The sequence below is a fragment of the Hemitrygon akajei genome, chromosome 11 (assembly GCF_048418815.1).
Source record: "Hemitrygon akajei chromosome 11, sHemAka1.3, whole genome shotgun sequence".
Classification (NCBI taxonomy): Eukaryota; Metazoa; Chordata; class Chondrichthyes; order Myliobatiformes; family Dasyatidae; genus Hemitrygon; species Hemitrygon akajei.
The window spans coordinates 16,796,500-16,820,248 of NC_133134.1; the positions used below are offsets into that span (position 1 = coordinate 16,796,500).

Here is a 23,749-nt window from a genome sequence, read left to right on the forward strand (position 1 = left end):
TAGTTTTACTGACCAACTTAATTGTATTTTGTAATGGCTGCAACACACTCAACAAAAGTTGGGACAGAGTTAAAATAAGATTGAAAAGTGCGCAGAATATTCAAGTAACACTGGTTTGGAAGACTCCACATTAAGCAGACTAATTGGTAGCAGGTGAGGTATCATGACTGGGTATAAAAGTAGCATCCATCAAAGGCTCAGTCTTTGCAAGCAAGGATGGGTCGTGGCTCACCCCTTTGTGCCAAAATTCGTGAGAGAATTGTTAGTCAGTTCAAAAGGAACATTTCCCAATGCAAGATCACAGTGAATTTAGGTCTTTCAACATCTACAGTACATAATATTGTGAAAAGATTCAGAGAATTCAGAGACATCTCAGTGCGTAAAGGGCAAGGTCAGAAACCACTGTTGAATGCGTGTGATCTTCGAGCCCTCAGGTGGCACTGCCTAAGAAACCGTCATGCTACTGTGACAATTATAGCCACCTGGGCTTGGGAGTACTTCGGAAAACCATTGTCACTTAACACAGTCTGTCGCTGCATCCAGAAATGCAACTTGAAACTGTATTACGCAAGGAGGAAGCCATACATCAACTCTATGCAGAAACGCCAGCGAGTTCTCTGGGCCCAAGCTCATCTCAGATGGACCGAAAGACTCTGGAACAGTGTGCTGTGGTCAGATGAAACCACATTTCAGCTAGTTTTCGGAAAAAACGGGCATCGAGTTCTCCGTGCCAAAGATGAAAACGACCATCCTGATTGTTATCAGTGAAAGGTGCAAAAGCCAGCATCTGTGATGGTATGGGGGTGCATCAGTGCCCACGGCATGGGTGAGTTGCATGTATGTGAAGGTACCATTGACTCTGAGGCGTATATTAAGATTTTAGAGAGACATATGTTGCCATCAAGGCGACGTCTCTTCCCAGGACGTCCATGCTTATTTCAGCAGGACAATGCCAGACCACATTCTGCACGGGCTACAACAGCGTGGCTTTGTAGACACAGAGTGCGTGTGCTTGACTGGCCTGCTGCCAGTCCAGATCTATCTCCTATTGAAAATGTATGGCGCATCATGAAGAGGAGAATCAGACAACGGAGACCACGGACTGTTGAGCAGCTGAAGTCTTATATCAAGCAAGAATGGACAAAATTTCCAATTGCAAATCTACTACAATTAGTATCCTCAGTTCCAAAACGATTAAAAAGTGTTATTAAAAGGAAAGGTGATGTAACACAATGGTAAACATGCCTCTGTCCCAACTTTTGTTGAGTGTGTTGCAGCCATCAAATTCTAAATTTGTGTATGTTTACAAAATACAATTAAGTTGGTCAGTAAAACTATTGAAAATCTTTTCTTTGTACTTTTGTCAGTTAAATAAAGGTTCACGTGAATTAACATATCACAGATTTTTGTTTTTATTGCATTTTGGAAAATATTCCAACTTTTCTGGAAATGGGGTTTGTAGCTAAAGTTTCATGGAAATAGTTAAAAAGGTGTGTGTGTGTATATGTATTTAAAATTAAGTAGATAAGGGATGTCATAGGTACCATGTATTTTTGCTCCTCATGTATGTGAAGGATGTAAGAAATAATTATTGAGTCATAACCTGAGGGCAATACCTCACTTTTTCTACAATATTTAAGCACAATTATTCTCCTTCATACTGCCGAATGAAAATTATATTCGGCATTATTCTCCTGTAGTAAGGGCAGCTGTGTCCCTCTTAAGGCATTACTTTCATGTTAGGCTTTAATCTTTTTATTCTTTTAATAGAGCAATAAGAGTATTACCCTGCTGACAAAAAGCTTCCAGGTAGTGCCTGGTAAACAGAACACAAATCTTGGCCTAAACAAAGTCAATTAAATAATAAATGAAAGAGATTTGGAAATCCTCGAGGCCTTATTTATTACAGCTTGTTCCAGTGTACCCTTTTAACATGTTTTGCCAACTTGATTTAATTCAGTTCTCTCAAGCACTTCATGTTGTTGGTTTGCATTTAAATAAAGACATTTAGCTGAGCGTAAACCAATGAAAATTGGAGTACCTTCTAGTAATATTTTCTGATTATCATTACTGGAGCAAGAAGGGCTAATACTTTCATGAAGGAATTTACATGTAGAGGGGGGAAACTGCTAGGAAAAACGTTTCACTAGTTTAAATGAACTTTGAGTACTGAACCTTTGAATATCTTTCACTTGCGTTTAAATTTCAAGCACAAATCGTGCATGATGTTTGAAGGTTGATTGTTTCCATTCCTGTAACTCATATATGTCAAACTCAAGGCCTGCGGGTCAAATCCGGCCCGCGGTGGAATTATCTTTGGCCCACGAGATAATATCTAATTACTATTAAAGCTGGCCCCAGTAATCGAAGCGCCTATGGCGTATGATATGGCTAATGCTGAGTTTATTCAGGTACCAGGTTTTCAGGGTTTTTAGTGTTTATTCGGCAGTCTTGCTCGGCAGTCTTCTTCATAAGAAATGTAATTTGTAAAGTGAAACACTTTGTAGTTATAGCAGAGACTGAGACACATGAGAGCAGGCTGAAAAAACGGAGGCAATGAAAGCTGCGTTCGCACGTGTCCGACTGATCCGGCCTGCATGAAGCTGCATTTTGCTCAATCTGGCCCGTGACCTAAAATGAGTTTGACACCCCTGCCTAACTGAAGCTCTTAAAAGAAATGGCTCAGGGATTCGGGAGGTTCTATAAGATTGTATCATGGCAAATTTAATTTTATTCAAAAAGGAAGACAACATAGGAACCTCCAGTCCATTTAGTTTACTGTCTGTTATTTGAAGCTATTATTGAAGGTGTTATCATAAGACACCTTTAAAAAGAAGGGTAACCAGGCAAAGTTAACATAGACTTTATTTATTGAGATGCAGCGAGGAATAGACCCTTTTAGCCCTTTGAGCCACACCGGCCAGCTACCCCATATTTAACTCCAGCCTAATCACAGGACAATTTACAGTGACCAAATAACTTGCCAACCAATATGTTTTTGGAAATTGGGAGGAAACTGGAACACCCAAAAGAAACCACAAAGTCACAGGGAGAAGATACAAACTCCTTACAGACAATCGTGGGGACTTGAGTAAAGGAAATGTTATTTGAGGAAATAACATGTAATGGGCAAATGGGAAGTAAGGGATGTACTAAGGGCATTGGATATAGTATGGTGTCATAGATTATTGCAAAAAATAAAAGCTTGTGGTGTAGGAGGTAATATATTGATGTGGATGGAAGATTGGCAGACTAACACATAGCTGACATGTATGGGTCTCCTGGTTGGCAAGATGTATTCTCGTGTTTTGTGGAGACTGGTGCTAGATATTTGCATTACAGTTTTAATAGATTACTAAATGAGGGCACGAAGGTACAGTGGCATGCAAAAGTTTGGGCACCCCTGGTCAAACTTTCTGTTACTGTGAATAGCTAAGTGAGTAAAAGATGACCTGATTTCCAAAAGGCATAAAGTTAAGGATGACACATTTCAAGTAAGATTACTTTTTTATTTCCATCTTTTACAGCTTTAAAATAACAAAAAAGGAAAAGGGCCCAAAGCAAAAGTTTGGACACCCTGCTTGGTCAGTACTTAGTAACACCCCCTTTGGCAAGTATCACAGCTTGTAAACGCTTTCTGTAGCCAGCTAAGAGTCTTTCAATTCTTGTTTGGGGGATTTTCGCCCATTCTTCCTTGCAAAAGGCTTCTAGTTCTGTGAGATTCTTGGGCGGTCTTGCATGCACTGCTCTTTTGAGGTCCATTCACAGATTTTTGATGATGTTCAGGTCGGGGGACTGTGAAGGCCATGGCAAAACCTTCAGCTTGAGCATCTTGAAGTAGTCCATTGTGGATTTTGAGGTGTGTTTAGGATCATTATCCTGTTGTAGAAGCCATCCTCTTTTCATCTTCAGCTTTTTTGCAGACGGTGTGATGTTTGCTTCCAGAATTTGCTGGTATTTATTTGAATTAATTCTACCCTCTACCACTGAAATGTTCCCCGTGCCACTGGCTGCAACACAAGCCCAAAGCATGATCGATCCACCCCTGTGCTTAACAGTTGGAGAGGTGTTCTTTTCATGAAATTTTGCACCCTTTTTTCTCCAAACATATCTTTGCTCATTGCAGCCAAAAAGTTCTATATTAACTTCATCAGTCCACAGGACTTGTTTTCAAAATGCATCAGGCTTGTTTTCATGTTCCTTTGCAAACCTGACACTGAATTTTGTGGTGAGGACACAGGAAAGGTTTCCTTCTGATGACTCTTCCATGAAGGTCATATTTGTGCAGGTGTCGCTGCACAGTAGAACAGTGCACCACCACTCCAGAGTCTGCTAAAACTTCCTGAAGGTATTTTGCAGTCAAACGGTTGTTTTGATTTGCCTTTCTAGCAGTCCTACGAGCAGTTCTCCCAGAAAGTTTTCTTGGTCTTCAAGACCTCAACTTGACTTCCACCGTTTCTGTTGACTGCCATTTCTTAATTACATTACGAACTGAGGAAACGGCTACCTGAAAACGCTTTGCTATTTTCTTATAGCCTTCTACTTTGTGGGCATCATTTATTTTAATTTTCATTAGTGCTAGGCAGCTGCTTAGAGGAGCCAATGGCTGCTGATTGTTGGAACAAGGTTTGAGGAGTCAGGGTATTTATAAAGGTGTGAAATTTACATCACCTGGCCTTTCCTAATGATGAGTATGAACAAGCCATAGCCCTAACAGGCTAACTAAGGCCTGAAACCTTGGTAAAAGTTATCTGAGTGCTCAAATCTCTTGGGGTGCCCAAACTTTTGTATGGTGCTCCTTTCTTTTTTTTTCCCACTCTAAAATTGTACAAAACAAAAATAATACAATAATCTTGCTTAAAATGTTGAAAAGAATGTTTCATCTTTAACTTTATGATTTTTGGAGATAAGTTCATCTTCTACTCACTTAACTATTCACAGTAAAATAAATTATGACTAGGGGTGCCCAAACTTTTGCATGCCACTGTATGATTAAATTTATTGGTGATAGATACAATAGGAAAGTGAGTTATGTAGTAGATTAGATGTAGCAAATAGAGCATAATGTGGGGAAATGTAGAATTGTGCCTAACAGCATAAACTGTAAAAGATACTGAAGTGGTGAGCTCTGAATTGCAGAGTAATGTGAGTGTCCTTGGGTAATAGCCAGGTTGAACAAGCAATTAGTAAGGCTAACAGCATTTTAGTGTTTACTAGGTGTGTTGAATGCAAAATTAGAGTATTTCAGTTATATGTCGCTTTGAGACCATTTCTAGAGTATTTTATACAGTGTTGATCTTATTTTAGCTAGGATGTTATTGGAAGCAGTTCAAGGAAAGTTTACTTGAAGGCAGCAAAAAAAAACCTGAAATGTTGATCATCTTTCTTTCTTTGTAGATGCTGCCTGACCCTCTTGAGTTTTTCCAGCAATTTGAGACCCTGCATCAGGTCTGAGTCTGTAGAGGGAGGATGAGTGAAGGCTGAGACAGTGTCTAGTAGTGATAGGTGGAACTAGATATGCAAGGGCAGGAAGAGATTGATGGGCAGTTGGAGCCAGGTAGGTAAGGGGAGGTGGGGTGCTGAAATGGAGGCTGGTAGGTGATACTAGGAACCAGGTAAGAGAGGTTCTATGATGCTTATTACATTGTTGGGGGCCTATGTTTGTCGCCATGCCAACACCTTAGATTTGTAGAAAATTGAAGTTAAAAATAAGTTTTGGGTGAATTGGTGTGTTGAGGGGAAACTGGTTAGCTCCTTGTTCCAGGTTGAAGCAGAGGGCCTTAAGGCCTTTCTGATGGGGATGGAGGCGTATAGAAACTGGTGTTTGTGGTAAGGGTGAGGCATTTGGGACCAGAGATATGGAAGCTGTCAAAATGATAAAGCATAAGAGTTGTTTCAGATGTAGATGGGAAGGGATTGGAAAAGGGGACATAATAGAGTTGTTAAGAGTCAGCACAAAATACAACTCTTCTAACATAACAGGTTTGTGGATTTTGGGCAAGAGATAGAGTGCAGTATGGAAAGGGGGCACTATCAGGTTGTAGGTTATGGAGTAGAGATTTAATGCAATGACATTTTTAAGGTCTAAGAGACAGTCACCTGATGTTTGTGGGTCATTGTTTAGGGTAAATAATAAAGGGCTTGAGAGCTACCATCTATCCTCTGCAGTTTAGAGGTCAGTGTGTCAGACCACAATAGCATTACTCATCTGGAGGAGGCTGAGAAGGTAGGTGTAAAGTGGATGGAGTAGTGCAAATTTATAAGTGGTAATGGGTGTGGGACTGGAGAAGGTGAAGTAATCAATGACATATTGGTAATTAGAAATGAAAAGGTCTACATTTTTAGGCTAGAGAGGAGTGCCCAAGTGGAATGAGAGTGCTGGAGATATGAGAAAGGATCATCAGCAGGGTTAAGGATTCCTTGTTAAAGAAATAGGCACAGAGGAGAATGTGACAGAAAAGTTCAATGTCATATAGGTGCCAATACTCATTCAGATACTGGAGAGCAGGAAAGGGTGGCTTATCTTACGAGGAATGGTTGAGCAGCTAGATTTGTGTCTGATTGAGTGGAATATGTGTTGTTTGAAAAGAGATCCTAAGGGATCTTGACAGCATATATGTGGAGAGGGTGCATAATCTTAATCTAGAACCAGGAGTGACTGTTTTTTCTTGTAAAAGTGGTTACTTGTTTTAACGAATGGATGTGGTGAAATATTTTGGAATGTGAGGAGTCTCTAAAATTGACTTTCCCAAAAAGAGCAATGGAAGTAGTCTTTGAATAACTTAAGGCCAAAGTTAAATTCTTTAAGTGAGAGGGTAAAAGATTACAGCAGATATGCACAATTGAAGTTACAATCGGATTTGTCGTGATTTTAATGGCAGAGTCAAATCGATAACTAGGTGGCCTAATAATTTGTTTGAATATGTAAATCTGCAAAGTGTTATCAGTAAGCCCCATGTGTTATAATAGTTTGCTTTAAGCCAAGTCAGTATGAAAAGTTAACACCAAGTCCTGTTGTATGCATGCATGAAAGATTAACTGTGTTTCATGTTTAAGAAATAAGGCAGTGCAAGCTTGTCAGCCCTCCCTGTGTTTTCTCAACTTAAAAATCTCCAGTTGATAAAAAATTAAAGAAGAGTAAGGTGTTGAGGAAGGCTTTTTTTTTAGGAACTATTTCTCATTAAAACATGACATTCAAAGCCCAAAGAAATCAAAGGAATGTGTTGGGCAGTGAACCTGAACTAATTCTGGCATGCATTATTTACCAATTGATGAAAACCATTCCAGTTATTTATTTCCTGGATTGGTAATCAAAATGAATTAGAGATCACTTTGGAGTCTTTCAGTTCTATTTGATTAAATAGCTAAGGAAATAAGTAAAGCAAATATTTTTTACTGAATCTCTATTCCTTGCATTTTAGCACGTTAAATGTTGGGAAGGGAAGTTTTTAAATGTCCAAGTCACTGTTTGAAATTGTAGTAGTAGGATTACGAATTAATTACGCACCATTCTTTATTAAATTTTGTATGCACACACAGACTAATAGGTACATTGAGCCCAGTAAGCATAACACAGGCAAGAATTATAATGTTAAATGAAATGAGACACTGGTCAACTCCTATTTAATCTAAAAGGTAAAGCTTCAAAATTAATTAAGGGATGATTCAACACAACTACAAATGGCTACTAATTGATAAATGTTAACTTTTCTTCCTAATAAATTAAAGTACACAATAGCTTGGTTTGAGGATTTTGCACTGGTTGTGTCCTATCTGAATATAATATCAAACTGAATGAACTGGATTTTTTTTTATTAACAATGAGTAAAACCCTGTTAAAGAATCATGGGTGTTTTGTTCATAGCCTTCCACTTGAATATTGGAGATATATTTAAACCTTAAAATTTGCCTCAACTCTGCTTTTAGTTTACACTGAAATATTATACATTACTGCCTCAAAGAATGCATTAGATATCTATTATGAAGACACTGTTAATAATTCGCATTTGCTTTTTGTAATAACTGCAAAACAAATTGCACACCAATTATCAAGCAGCTAAAGTGCTACTTGTGGAATGAATTGCACAACATTGTTTATGTATAATTGTGAATTTGTAATTGAAAGTAAACTTATAGTGTATAGTTTGTGTATGATCTACATAGTTTTATCATTTGGCACATTCAATAACAAGTGACACTTGTGTTTGCTTTATTTTCTAGATATAAAGCAAAATCTAATTTTTATGCTCCCTGAACTCCTCTAATGTCAGTGCACAAATACTGAAATGAGAAATCTCAGTCAATGGTACAATAGGGAGCTGATTTCTAACTGTTCTGATGTAAGATAGATTCGTAATGGGATAATCAGATTGGGTTTAATTCCATCAGTACAGTCAGAAGATCTTCACCAGAAACAGCTTGGGTTCTCAGAGGCTCCATTCTATTTGTTCACATCCAATATGGCAAAAGCAAATCCACCATCAAACTAATCTTATTAAGGGAGTTCAGTTAGCTTTGGTTTTAAATTAGATTATTTTCATCCTCAAGCTGCACAGGACCTGGTTTTTGGCTTTGATCATTTGGCTGTGAATAGTTGCACGGATAGCCCAGTTACTATTCCCAGCTGCACAGCACTCTGTTCATTAACATTACTCTTTTCACTGCATGGTTGCTGTAGAGAAGTCTGGGCTGATCAACTATCTGGATATGATTTTGCTTGATTCAGCAGTGCTTTATCCCAAGTTGGATCTAGAGTAAAAGTTGTATCTAAAGAAAACAATCTCTTTTGACTTCATTATTCAGCAATAAAATGTTATAGTTATACAAAGTCTAGGCTCTTAACATGTTAAATCATTTGGGGTGCAAATCTATTAGCATTTTACACACAGTTGGAAGAGATTTTGGAACACTGGTGCAAAAGCTGAGGTTGGAGTAAAGAGATATAAAAGCCCACTTTGAAAATAAGGCAGAAAGCATGTTCCTGGTTTTTATCTTTGCCATTTTAAATAAAACAATTCTGAAAAAAGGTTTCTGTATCAAAGTAAAATGTAACACTTGGAACAGAAGAAAAATATTGCTGCATTTTGTACATTGAAATATGTGTATTTTTTATTTCACAATGGATTTATGGCAATGCTTATTTTTGAGAGCACGATTATGGATTGTTCCAACATGACCCACATAGATGTTCGTTTACTTTTTCTTGCCATTGAATATGTAGTATATTTTGGAATTCAGTCATCAATGAATGCCTCAGGCAGCCCTTCTATTAATTGTTCTTAAATTGCGGTAATTTAAAGTTGCTGCAATTGTTTTGTATGTTTTGAAAGAAGGAATTTGATTGTCCGGGTTAGCTTGTTCAGCTCAATGCATTTGGCAAACAATTTACAGCTTTTTGGAATAATTTTGTACACTTTACATAATGTGCAAATTGAATTTCCTAAATTTGTTGCCACAGTCTTTATTACATCTTTGTAGAAAAATTTTGTTGAAAACTTATGGTTCATGCAGCATATTTTAACTGGACTTGAACAAATAGAATGATTTAATTTTTTTTCTTTAAGGCCATACCTGGATATGTCAGCTGAAGTTATCATACAACTGTAATATTTTTCACTTAAATGCCCAGCAGTACATTTTATTAAAATGATTTTTTCCTGCTTGTGAAAATTTGTTACAATTTGGTGATCTTGGTTCAGCTAAAAAGAAATGAATCTGACGCCAAGATGTAGCTTTGAAATTAGATTGACATTTTCATGCCTATCTACCTTTTGAATTGCATTTCTAATAAAAAAAATCTATGCATAAATCTATTAATAAAATTGCAGTATTATATATCTAGTAAAATATGCCTTGCATTCATGGTGCATCTAACATTGGACTGCAGAATTAAAACTAGTTTGCCTTTATTGCTGTTCTGAACTACAATCCTTTGGAATAGGACTATGATCATTGACCATTCTTTTTCAAAATACTGGTTTTATTTAGATTAAGATACAGTCCACATATTGGTCTTCACCTTGATCTTGCTGAACATATCAATTTCCAAGATCCAAAGCTGCTGCAGTTTAGTTGATTATTTGCAAGAAAACCCCAGTGCCAACCAGGCCTCTGTCCTGTGGTGAGGCATCAAGCCATTAAATATCTCTTCATAGCAACTCTTTAAGTGTTGAAATGTGTAAAATAGTGGATCAAACATACATACAGGCAATTACACAGGATTTTGGTGGAACCAAGTTTGCAAATTAGGCCTGTGCATGCAGGAGAGGAGATTTATATTGCCCCAGAGATTGTTAGAGAAAGTGCAATGTAGGCAGACAGTAACTTGCAAGAAGCATGCCAATGTGGATTGTGAAATCATGAGTCCATCGTATCTTTTAAGAGGTGTCAGTTTTATAACAGCAGGATAGAAGCTGTCCTTAAGCCTAGTGGGATTAAGTTGGCCTAAATTCTCATGTAGATGAATACGAGTCTGAAAAGGATCCTGAAGATAGAGCAGTTCTTTCCCAATTTGGACAAATCTGGAACTGGGATGTGTCCATTTAGGAGTGAGATGGAAAAAGAATTAAGTGTAGTCAGACTTTAGCACCCCAGAGGAACTTGGGAGTTGGTGGGGGAGGTATCTGGCAGAATTGGATGTGAAAATGGGTGAGAAAGAGAATACCTAAGCAGTCTCTAGAGTTCACAGAGTCTGTCTCTATTTCTGGTTCATTCTATACATGTATTCAAACAAGTCAATGTTTGTATAAACCTATTCTGACTCTTTGCTTAGAACAGAACAATGCGAGAAATGTTGCTGTTGCTTAATGTGATCACAGCTGATAAGACCCAGGACTCCCATTTTTCTGTGCCAGTTGCAAGCAGTCCTCAATTTCCCAATCATTCAAATATTTATCTATACCCTCTTTAAATACCAGCCTCTGCTGCCCTCTGAGCTAGAGAATTCCAAGGAGTAATCACACATTGTGAGAAGAAATTCTTACATACATCAGTTTTAAATGACCATTCTATATAGTAAATACATTTTCTCAACACTTTCCCACCAGTGGAACCATCTGACCACCTATCTGTTGTGCCTCTTTAGGGCTCTTTGTTTAAATAAAATCACTCATTTCTTCTAAGCTCTAAAACCTACAGAACCAGCTTCTGTACCTTCTGATGATAGAACAACTCCCTTGTGCCCACAAATCAGACTAGTGGATCTCCTGGATCTTAAGGGGATCAATTCACATCTATTTCTAAACTCCAGTCATCAATTTTCCTGTGAATTACTTGCTGCATTCACCTGCTAACATTGTGTTTCATGCACAAAGACATCACAATCCCTCTGTACTCGTTGAAATTGTTTTTTGATTCCTCTTACTGAAGTGCATGACACCACTTCACTGCATTAAATTCCTTTTGCCAGGTTTTCATCCCCACTATCAACCTATCTTATCATTTTGCAGAGTCCAAATATCCTTATTGTAACATGCCCATCTATGTCACTATTTGGCAATCTTAGACATCTTACACTCTGTCCCCATCTCCAGTTTATCTGCATAAACAGTCAATAATTGGTGGCCAGAAACTGATCATTGGGACATTCCTCTAGTTACTCTTACAGCCTGAAAAAGACCTGTTTATACAGTTTTTATTTTCTGTGAGATAACCAGTCTATAGTCATGCTAACGCACTTTCCCTGAAGTTCTGAGCTTTTGTGCAGTTACCTTAAATGTGACACTTTGTCACATTAGGGTTCAAATACTATAGTTTGGCTGTATCAGCTCTGCTTATTACATCATCAAAGAACTCGAGTAAATTTGCCAAAAATGTTTCACTTTTCATTTTTTTAAAAAACATTTTGACTTGGTTTGATTCAGTAGCCTGTTATTTACTCTTTTTTTCCCTACCACTCCATCTGCTAGGAATCATATTCTTGTCTTGTTACTAAGAGGGACATTTGAGCAATGTGACCTCATTAACAAAATTGTTCCGGTTTCAACTATTTAATATGGCAATGGAGCAGACTGCGCAAGTCAAATGGAAAACGGGTAATATATCTTGGGATCCATTTCTGCCACAAACATTCTCACTGATGTTAAACTTTGAACTTTACAAAAATGTGCTTTATTCAGTACTTGTGTGGGTTTCAAAGAAGAAATCTGGAATTCTCTTCCCCAGATGGATTAAATGAAACCTTTTAGTTCATCTTGCCAACAAAAATTTTCCAGACAAACAAAAGTAAAATACTGCAGATGCTGCAAATCTAAAATAAGAACAGAAAATGCTAGAAATACTCAGCAAGTCATGTGGTATCTCTGAAGAGAAATGAGAGTTAACAATGTATGAGATGAAGGGGAAACTATTGAAGATGATTCCTTGGTCATGATTGGGCATTAGAATGGAATGATGCATCTGCTCCTTTCTAAATGGATAGATATTGGAGACTCACTGTCAAAAATTGCCAAGGAGGAAGAAGGATGGAAAAGGGAGGGATCAACTTTGTGATAGTCTAAGGTGGCTTTAATACTTGTGATAATGTGGGTGGAGGGATTCAAACAAGCCATGTTCGAAAAAACTGTATAAGTTTGGATATATGCTTGGGGATTTTGGAGCAAATATGCTGCTCTACATTCAGTTTAGCTCCTCTTGTTGAGCTCATTTGTTCTTTTTTTTTGCCCAGATATTCTCTGGTATCTTAATTTCTGTCTTTAAATCCATGGAACCTTCTCATTTACTGTCATCCAATTATTTGACCACTATATTAAACATCTACTTGCTGAATTTAAAGTGCAAGTAAGAGAATGTTTTAATTGATGGTTATTTGATTTGTTGATAGCTGGTTTTAAAACTAAAGATTAACTTTTTTATTTTTACTTTAAAGTAAGTTGAAATTTACTTGTAGCAATTTATGCATGAGTAGAACATGAAATGATTTCACAGATTTGCTTGCACTTTTTTGACCTGTCTCTTGATTTGCCTAGCGCACGTATCGGATGCCAAAGGATATCCATGTTGAACCAGAAAAGTTTGCGGCAGCACTAATTAGTCGGCTGGAGAGTGTACTGCGAGAGCGAGAGGCAGAGGAGAAATTGGAAGAACGTCTTAAACGTGTGAGAGCGGTATGTTTCACATTAATGTAGACTGTAACGTGTTACCTATGATCTGATCAGTTAAGATATTTATTCTGCTTTAAATATAAGGCAGTATTTGGTATTTTACTTGTCTAATTTTGTGTAAAATAGTAATACATGCAACAGGAAACTAATGCTAAATCTATCCATAAAGCACATTAATATATTTGTCATTAACTTTGAACTGATGCTTACTTGCCACACTTGGGGAATTCAGTCATCTGGCCTGTGTGGATTTATTTTTTAAATGTCTGCGCTGAAACTTGTCCATAATTTTTGTTTACATTATGAAATTGAAACTGCATCCAGTTTCCGTCGAAGAACTGATAATCCACCACAATTAAGAATTTAGTGCCACACTGGCAGACTTTCTGGGCTATTGTATGTGTAACGCCCTGGTTCATATTTTTACAGTTATGCTGCGTGTATTTCATTTAGCAGTTCTTTAAGAGCAGTCTGTTCTTCTGTCAGCTTGTTTGGGTTATTGTTGAAGATAAGGGATGATGAGGAATATGTGCCATCCAATTTGGATGGTAGAATTAGGGGGGAGATTTTCTTGGTGAGGGTCACTAAGGTTGTTCTTGGGGGGGTTGTTTTAGTTTGGCGGGAGATGAGGAGAAGATGCCGGGAAGAGCCAGTCATAGGATACAACCTGGTGGGAGACACGTTGTTCGAGTGAAGTTTGCAAGGTGATGTGTGCTTTCATGCTGACCGAGGGCCCAGCGCATGAGTGACAGAAAAGTTCGAGATGAGCTCCAACTTGTGCACATTTGACTGTGTAATTAAATAGGCCATTTCTTTTTGTTTTTCTTTACTAACCCTTTAGTTAAGTAAATATATAAATATAATTCCTTTAATCATATGCAGTGTACTATCTCTTATTTTGTGGCACTAATTTGTAACAGAGTGACAGCATCCACACAAACCGAGGCTTGGGGTGGGAGAGTCTTCTCAGTCTCACAAGTTTGGCGTGACCAGAGAGTGTTTTCCCTAGACTCTAGCAGCCAAGGAAATTCCTTTTAATATCCCAATATTGAATTCAATTTTTTTTAAATTTTGCAGAACAGAATTTTCCAGCCTACCTGATGCATTGAAAACAAGAGCAACAAGCATCTCCTGACAAATTATCAGAGTTTTACCTCTATGTTCTAGAACAAAAGGAATACATGGTCATGAGCCAAATTTTGTCTAACGTGCATAGGCATCATCTGGCAGTAATCATAGTCACATACAATATGATACATGAAAGGAAGTAATGCAAAACCATTTGTAAGATTTTAGATAGAGGAAAAGCTGACTGTGAATGAAATGGAGCCTATCAGCAACAAATGTGGGCCAGTTTCTTTCAGATAAAACACCCGAGAAAATTGTACAAACGTTATTTATCATACCATAGAATTAAGAGGCAGAGCTAGACTTGATGTTAATATTTTTTTAAATGCCCTGTTAAAACATAAAACTATACAGCATAACACTGACAAAAGATACTTAGTGATCCAGTTGACTGGGGGGATGCAAGTAACAGCAAAGAGCATAAGAAATTTTTAAGGTACATCAAAATTGTCTTTACAGTTAGAAAGTGAGTGTAGCAGAAAGGAGCTCGTGATGTTGGTATCTTGAAAGCGGAAGGAAAAGGTTAACTTGCTGAATATCTAAAGAAAATTAATACAGATGGAGACTTGCCAAAATTAATGTAAGCAAAAGAAGCAATGTAGAAAATAGCTTTGAAGATTGACAGTTTCCATTTTGGGGGGTGGAGAGTTGGTTTAACTATTATCTTCCAATTTGTATTTGATGTGTTAATATTTGCATAGATAATCTATGCTCATTATCACTTCTCTTTGACTGGAAAGTAGCTACAAGGCATAAGCAACTTATTTTGCAAAGTTTTGAAGAACACCTAGCCGCAGAGATGCAAAGCTTGTCTCAAGTAGTTCCATAATTTCAAAGCCAATTCAGTAGTGCCACCTGCAGGTGGAATTCAGTAATTTGACACAGCTTATTCAGTCACGTTACTGTCCTATTCTTTTTGTCCCAATCAATTCACTTGAGTTGTATGGAAAATACACATGCATGAAAACTTTTTGTCATTCAATTATTAGATCCTTTGAGCTTTATAATGCAAGTGTTTTGACTTTACATTGTAGAATTTCTGCAATATTCTGTTCATAAATTATAGCAAATGAGGTAATTAGCAGCTCAAACTGGCATCTAAGAGGTGTTGAGCGCCATCAGTAACAGCAGTAATGTATGCCAGTGCTATCTAAACTCCTAGCCCATCATTTTTGTTCTTACCCTTACACTCCCATATTAATAACCACAGAAGGGCATGCCAGGAATATACTTGGGCGTACCTAAAATGAAGTGCTAACCTGTTGAAACTGCTGCAGCACAAACCAGCCAATGAATTAAATCACAGCTTTGCAATCCTGTTACATCCTATCATGAATGGTGAAGGCCAACTGAATAACTAATGAAAAGAGGAAACTCCAAGATTATCCTCATCTTTAGGATGATGAGGTTCAACATATGAATGCTAAAGATGAACCTGAAGCATTCACAATTGTATTCACCTAGATGTTCTAAGCTGATGATCTCTCCTTCCTCCAAAAATTCTTGCCATCACAGAAACTGATCTTCAGCCATTTAAATTTCCTTGCACACTCTGAGAGCACCAAACCACAAACGTAGCTGGCAGTCTCAATGCTGTACCTGAGATCCTCCTATTTTTTTTACTTCAATGATCTTTTTTCATAATCTAGGAAATGAGGACAATGTTCAATTCTGCAGGCCAGAACTTAGTGTTTGGTTAGCAGAGACAAATACTTGGATGTGGTTTTGTGAATGGTGAATAACATTTTGTCACAAGTACCAGACAGTAAACAACTTCATCAAGAGGATTAAATCACAGTCATTTGTCCTTGACATTCAGTGCCATAACCATTAAGTCACCACCCTCAACATTCCAAGGTTTCTCATTAACTAGAACTGTAACTGGACCAGTCACATAAATATTGTGGTCACACCAGCATGTCAGTGATGTCTGTGGAGAGTAATTTACCTTGTATTGCCCTAAAGCCTCTTTAATATGAACAAGTCAGTGCATTGAAATACTTTCAGCTTGTCCTATGAATGTAACTCCAACAATGCTCTAAGCATTACTCCAGGTCAGACCGGCCCAGATACACAGAAGTTGTTATGTGTACATCCACAAATTGCTTTGCTTGGATTACTCTCACACCACCTTCACTAAAAGAACAAGGTGGCAGTTGCAGAGGAACACTGCCAACAGCAAGACTTCTTCCAAGTCTTCCCTTAAATTACTAGGTCTAGACCTAGTATTCAGTATTCACTACGGAAAAAGATCTTGGCAATTGTAGGGACGACTTACAGCAGACTGAAAAGCTTGAGCATATAGATATTAAGAAAGAGGATGTGCTGGAGCTTTTGGAAAGCATCAAGTTGGATAAGTCACCGGGACCGGACAAGATATACCCCAGGCTACTGTGGGAGGCAGGTGAGGAGATTGCTGAGCCTCTGGCGATGATCTTTGCAGCATCAATGGAGACGGGAGAGGTTCCGGAGGATTTGAGGGTTGCGGATGTTGTTCCCTTATTCAATAAAGGGAGTAGAGAAAGCCCAGGAAATGATAGACCAGTGAGTCTTAATTCAATGGGTGGTAAGTTGATGGAAAAGATCCTGAGAGGCAGGATTTATGAACATTTGCAGAGGCATAATATGATTAGGAATAGTCAGTATGGCTTTGTCAGAGGCAGATCGTGCCTTACGAGCCTGATTGAATTTTTGAGGATGTGACTAAACACATTGATGAGGGTAGAGCAGTAGATGTAGTGTATATGGATTTCAGCAAGGCATTTGATAAGATACCCCATGTAAGGCTTATTGAGAAAGTAAGGAGGCAAGGGATCCAAGGGGGCATTGTATTGTGGATCCAGAACTGGCTTGCCCACAGAAGGCAAAGAGTGGTTGTAGATGGGTCATATTCTGCATGGAGGTCGGTGACCAGTGGTGTGCCCCAGGGATCTGTTCTGGGACCCTTACTCTTCGTGATTTTTATAAATGACCTAGATGAGGAAGTGGAGGAATGGGTAAGTAAATTTGCTGATGACACAAAGATTGGGGGTGTTGTGGATAGTGTGGAGGGCTGTCTAGAGGTTACAGCGGGACATTGATAGTATGCAAAACTGGGCTGAGAAATGGCAGATGGAGTTCAACCCAGGTAAGTGTGAGGTGGTTCATTTTGGTAGGTCAAATATGATGGCAGAATATAGTATTAATGATAAGACTCTTGGCAGTGTGGAGGATCAGAGGGATCCTAGGGTCAGAGTCCATAGGACACTCAAAACTTCTATACAGGTTGACTCTGTGGTTAAGAAGACGTATGGTGCATTGACCTTCATCAATCGGGGGAATGAATTTAGAAGCCAAGAGATAATGTTGCAGCTATACAGGACCCTGGTCAGACCCCACTTGAAGTACTGTGCTCAGTTTTGGTCACCACACTACAGGAAGGATGTGGAAACCACAGAGAGGGTGCAGAGAAGATTCACAAGGATGTTGCCTGGATTGGGAAGCATGTCTTATGAGAATAGGTTGAGTGAACTCAGCCTTTTCTCCACTGAGTGACAGAGAATGAGGTAACCTGATAGAGGTTTATAAGATGATGAGAGGCATTGATCGTGTGGATAGTCAGAGGCTTTTTCCCAGGGCTGAAATGGCTAGCATGAGAGGGTACAGTTTTAAGGTGCTTGGAAGTAGGTACAGAGGAGATGTCGGTTAAGTTTTTTTACGCAGAGAGTGGTGAATGCATGGGATGGGCTGCCGGCAGCGGTGATGGAGGTAGATACGATAGGGTCTTTTAAGAGACTCCTGGATAGGTACATGGGGCTTAGAAAAATAGAGGGTTATGGGTAACCCTAGGTAATTTCTATAGGAAGGACTTGTTCGGCACAGCTTTGTGGGCCAAAGGGCCTGTATTTTGCTGTAAGTTTTCTGTGTTTCTAGACTCTGGAGCACTCTAGCCAACAGAATGTATAGAGCTCTCATTAGGAAGACTGCAGTGACTCAAAAGAGGGCAGTTCACCACCTCAAGGATAAGAATATAATGCTGAAAACTCACTTGGTCAAACAACATTGAGTGAAATAGACTTAATAATTCAAGTCTAAGATACAATGTCTGGGAAGGGACTTTAGGATCCTTGTATGATGGAGAGGGAAGTAGTTAAAGATTCCAAGTGGAAAAGAATCATTGAGATTCCACCAGATATTCACCCTCCCCTTTCTGCTTTTCCTTTAAATTTCTTTAGTTTCCCACCACTAGCTTTCCTATTATTTTCCCATGCAACAGGCTGACCTCTCTCCATCCAGAAACACAAACAGCCCTTCAAAGCAAACCATAGATTAACTTGCTTTTCCTGTCTACTGTAGTGCATCTGATGCTTTGTGTGGTGATGTCTACACAAGAGAAACCAAGAATAGATTATGCAACTGCTGAAATCCAACTTTGAATTTCAAGTTTCAACTTTAATATTCTATCATAGCCCACTCTGACCCACCTGTCTTTGGTCTCTGGTAGTGTGAAAACGATGTCTAGTATAAGCTTGAGGAAATGCACCTTGCTTTCTATCTGGGCATGTTGCAGACTTCTAGCTCAACATAATATTCATCAGCACCAGCTAACTTGCCAGTTCCGATTGTAATTAGAGAACAAGTTCTCAGATGTTTCTCTCTGCACTGGCATGACTGAGTACTTCCTAAAGTTCTGCATATCATATACATTTCCTTTATTTCTCCTTCCCTGACTGTTGCCATTAACTTGTCAAGTACTGACTGTTCTTCAGCAAACAACCTTTGGCTCACCCTTTCAGAGCTATTCCCTCGGTCCTATTCATCTCTCCTTTAACTTCTATGCAACTTAATGAGTGTTCCCACTTTCCTAGACCCAGCGATGAGTCTTTGACCTGAAGCATAATTGTTTAATTTTCAGTCTGTGCTTTCTACCTTGAGTGTTTCTAGTAATTTTATTTCAGTCTTTTAATATCTGCACATTTTTAACTCTTCAGCTTGTTCAAGATCTGAACAGTAAACATTGGTCTTACCAGTGATATTCAGGTTTCAATAAATTAATCAGATTGCATTACTCCCTGGCATGGGGAGGAAATTGAAACAAAATTCCTTGGGGAAATGTGATTTTGTTGAACCTGCTATTTTATGTTAAAATTTAAATATTGTCTGTTTGTACTTCAGTTTGTATTGCTGATTAATTTCATTACCTGATAAATCAACGTATTAAGTAAATTCTCCTGAATACCAAGATCAAGATTTAGGTACATTTGATATAAGATCAGAAGATAATTCTGCAATTTAGTATTTAATATTTCTGCACCCACTGGTTATCATTAATGTTTGCAGCAATGGACGGGTTTTACTCTTACACAGGTTTAATTTAAAACTCAGTGCTAACAATTGTAAAAATTAATTAACTGTTAGTAGTTATATAGCCAAAATGTTAAGCATTTGTTAGTTTTGGTAGACATCTTAATTATTGATCAAGACGGTGAAATAAATGTATGCCTATCTTACAGTTTTGTATTATGTGGAAATTCCTAGAGTATTGTTTATTTTAAGAGATGGCAAAGGAATTGCAGGAACAGTATTTAGCCAATGGCTTTATTACCTTATCATGACAGCTTGAACGGATTAAACTTGGATCTAATATAAATCAAAACTGATTTATAAAGTCTAACTATTGGAAATATTAAACTGCTTTAAGCCTATGCAGTTGAGATAAATAAAATCATTTTTGCAATATTTAAACACTAATCAGCACAGGGATCTATATTAATTATATTAATCCTGCAATTCTTTTACAGGAAGAAGAAGGAGAGGATGCAGATGTTTCATCAGGTCCCTCTGCTGTTAGCCACAAACTTCCACCTGCTCAGGCTATGCACCACTTCAACTCTCGTTACTCTGAGATGGGCTCTGGTGGGTTGCAGATGCGCGATGCTCATGAGGAAAATCCAGAATCTATTCTTGATGAACATGTCCAGCGTGTGATGAAGACTCCAGGTTGCCAGTCTCCAGGACCTGGACGGCATTCTCCAAAGTCCCGCTCTCCTGACGGCTTATCCAGTGGAAAGACAGGGTTAGCTGGGTCGTTGTTACCTTCAAGTCATAAACACATGTCCAAGACTGGTGTGAAAGTTGAGTCTCCCAACCTCTACCATCACAAGCATGTTTACCATCACATCCATCATCACAATGGGATGAAACCAAAAGAACAAATTGAGGCAGAAGCCACACAAAGGGTCCAGAGTAATTTCTGGAATGCTGACTCACACCACTATGCAACAAAAACGCGGAATTATCCTGAAAGCATGAGCATGGTACCTAATCCATTGGAGTCTTTGAATTATGCGTAAGTAAAATCATGAGCTTTTATATGAATGTTACAATGCTGAGGCTTTATCAGGCATTATAAGTCAAGACTGCACTTGGATAATTGTGAGCAGTTTTGGGCTCCTTATCTAAGAAAGGATGAGTTGCATTGGAGAAGGTCCAGAGGAAGTCCATGAGAATGGTCCCAGGAGTGAAAGGGTCAATATATGAGGAGCGTTTTGGTGGATCTTGGTCTGCACTCGCTGTTTAAAAGAATTGGGGGGGGGGGGGTGGATCTCATTGAATTCTATTGAATATTGAAAGGCTGGGATAGAATGGATATAGAGGGGATCTTTCCTATGGTAAGGGAGTCTAAGACCAGAAGGCATAGCTTCAGAATGGAAAGATGTCCCTTTAGAATAGATGAGGAATTTCTTTAGCCAGAGGGTAGTGAATCTGGAATCCATTGCCACAGACCGTTTTGGAGGCCAAGTCACTGGGTGTATTTGATAGGTTCTTGATTAGTAAGGGCATCAGAGGTTACAGGGAGAAGGCAGGAGAATGGGATTGCAAGGGATAATATATTATTGGGCTGAATGACCCAATTCTGCTCATGTGTCTTATGGATTTGTGGTCTCTTTTGTGTTGACTAAATTGTTTAGTAAGTCATTGTATGTGCTTTTGAAGCCAGGTTTTAAATCTGTTTTCTGTTAGCTCTACTGTCCCTTTTTAAGATAAGGATAACAATGGGTGTGCTGCAGTTGACATCGGTACTATATTAAAGGGAAAAGGGGAAATGCAGCTGCAAATTTCCCCATAATTATCTAAATTAGAATTATTCATTGGATGAATACAGGATTCAGGATTATGTTTTGGTCCTTCTGACTCATCCCAAGTGAAGTATATGACTGATGTCCACAGGTGCTTATGTGGCACAGGAGAGAACATTTATGAAAATGGAATGCAGAGTAGAGAAGTTACAACATGATCCACCATGTAAAAGGCATTAAAGAAGTGAAATGTTGAAATTCTTATATTGAAATTACACAAGAGCAGGGAGTATTTGAAGTCTTAGAAATTGCTTGAAATAGTCTTGTTACTTGCACCCTGAGCATACATATGGATTGCAGATTTCTCTGCTGGTTCTATGGCCCCCTGCCTCCAGTTGCTTGTATGATGTTAAAGCAAGTTTCAATATTGTTTGTTTATTCCTCTGGATTTTTTATTTGCTTTCGATCAAAGTCATACAACATGGAGCATGCCAGAGACCAACTATTCCCAACAACTTCGATCCCCGTCCCCACCCTGCCACTTCTACCACTCACACAATTTACTCTGTTATTTGACATTTACTAAGGTACAGTAAAAAGATTGTTTTGCATACTGTTCATGTAGATTAAAAATTACTAAGTTAGTACAAGGTAAAACAATAGCAATGTAGAATAAAGTGTAACAGCTACAGAGTGTGCAGTGCAAGTGAGCCATAGGTGCAAGATCATAACAAGGTAGATTGTGAGGTCAAGTCCATTTTATGATGCCTGGAAGCCATCGCAAAGCACATGCTCTTGTCTACGGCATTGGTGTTGAGGTTGAGAATATCACCAACAACCTGTTCAGGTCCAACCATGTTCATGTCACTGCCAAGAAAGCTCACCAACATCTCTACTTTCTCAGGCAGGACACTGAAAAAATTTAGTATATCCCTGACTACCCTTACCAATTTTAATCAATACATCATAGGAAGTGTCCAGTCTCTGTGCATAATGGTTTGGTATGGCAGTTGCTCTACACGTGACCACAAGAAGCTGTAGAGAGTTGTGGCAACAGCACCTCACGGAAACCAGCCTCGCCTTCATGGACTCTGCCCATGTGTAACCTCTTTTACAACAGCAAAATCATGTGCAGCCCAAGTGAGCAGTGTGCAGAGCACCTGTGTAGTGTCTCTAGTGGCCATCCCAAGCTCCTGGTTGCATACCATTTCAACCCTCCTCTTTATTTCCCACACCAACCTGTACATGGTCTGCCTTCTCCCTTACCAGGTTTAGTGTCTCATTATAGCAGTCAGCCCAATCAAAAGCTCCACCCACCCCAGACATTCACTCTTCTCTCTCCCCACTTCCATCTGGCAGAAGATGCAAAAGCCTGATACCACCAGGCTCAAGGACAGCTTCTTACAGTATTCCAAGATCTACTCAAATCACTTCATGCTTCAAGACAAATGGTAACAATTTGAAATGATTCAAAATGAGTACAGTTGCTTTGCACAAGCATTCCTCAATCAATTAGGACCAACAGATTGGATTGGTGACCAACTCAATTGCTGTTGACTGCAGCAGTAGCAACATGCAAATCAATTTCTGACACTTGCTGCTTTTTCTTGATCTGTCTCAATCTCAAGAAGCCAATTACCACTGAATCGTAACAGCTATCTAGGCTTCACCTATTCCCAGACTCTCTCTTTGTAAGGATGCCATTCTTGTATCTGAGTTTATCTCCACTGCATTTAGAACCATAGAACATTACAGCATAGATACAGGCCCTTCGGCCCTTCTTGGCTGTGCCGAACCATTTTTCTGCCTAGTCCCACTGACCTGCACCTGGACTATATCCCTCCATGTCCCTCTCATCCATGTACCTGTCCAAATTTTTCTTAAATATTAAAAGTGAGCCCATATTTACCACTTCATCTGGCAGCTCATTCCACACTCCCACCACTCTCTGTGTGAAGAAGCCCCCCCCCCCCCAAATGTTCCCTTTAAACTTTTCCCCCTTCACCCTTAACCTATGTTATCTGGTTTTTTTTCTCCCCTAGCCTCAGTGGAAAAAGCCTGCTTGCATTCACTCTATCTATACCCGTCATAATTTTATATACTTCTATCAAATCTCCCCTCATTCTTCAGTGCTCCAGGGAGTAAAGTCCTAACCTGTTCAACCTTTCTCTGTAACACAAGTGAATCTACAGATGCTGGAAATAAATAAAAACACAAAATGCTGGCAGAACTCAGCAGGGGTTTCGGCCCGAAACATCGTCACTACCTCTTCCCGTAGATGCTGTCTGGCCTGCTGAGTTCTGCCAGCATTTTGTGTTTTTATCAACCTTTCTCTGTAACTCAGTTTCTCAAGTCCCGGCAACATCCTTGTAAACCTTCTCTGCAATCTTTCAACATTAATATCCTTCCTGTAATTAGGTGACCAAAACTGCACACAATACTCCAAATTCAGCTTCACCAAGG

The 23,749-nt window shown here is 38.9% G+C and overlaps 1 protein-coding gene across 7 annotated transcripts in view; it reads left to right on the top strand.

Moving 5' to 3' along the window:
- axin1 (axin 1) overlaps positions 1-23,749 on the top strand; it is a 164,181-nt gene that overhangs the window by 113,237 nt on the left and 27,195 nt on the right. For all 7 annotated transcript variants that reach the window (XM_073060274.1, XM_073060271.1, XM_073060278.1 and 4 more), the window contains exons 5-6: positions 12,966-13,103; positions 20,009-20,556. In XM_073060274.1, coding sequence (XP_072916375.1) covers positions 12,966-13,103; positions 20,009-20,556 — 686 coding nt within the window. The remainder of the gene's footprint in view (positions 1-12,965; positions 13,104-20,008; positions 20,557-23,749) is intronic.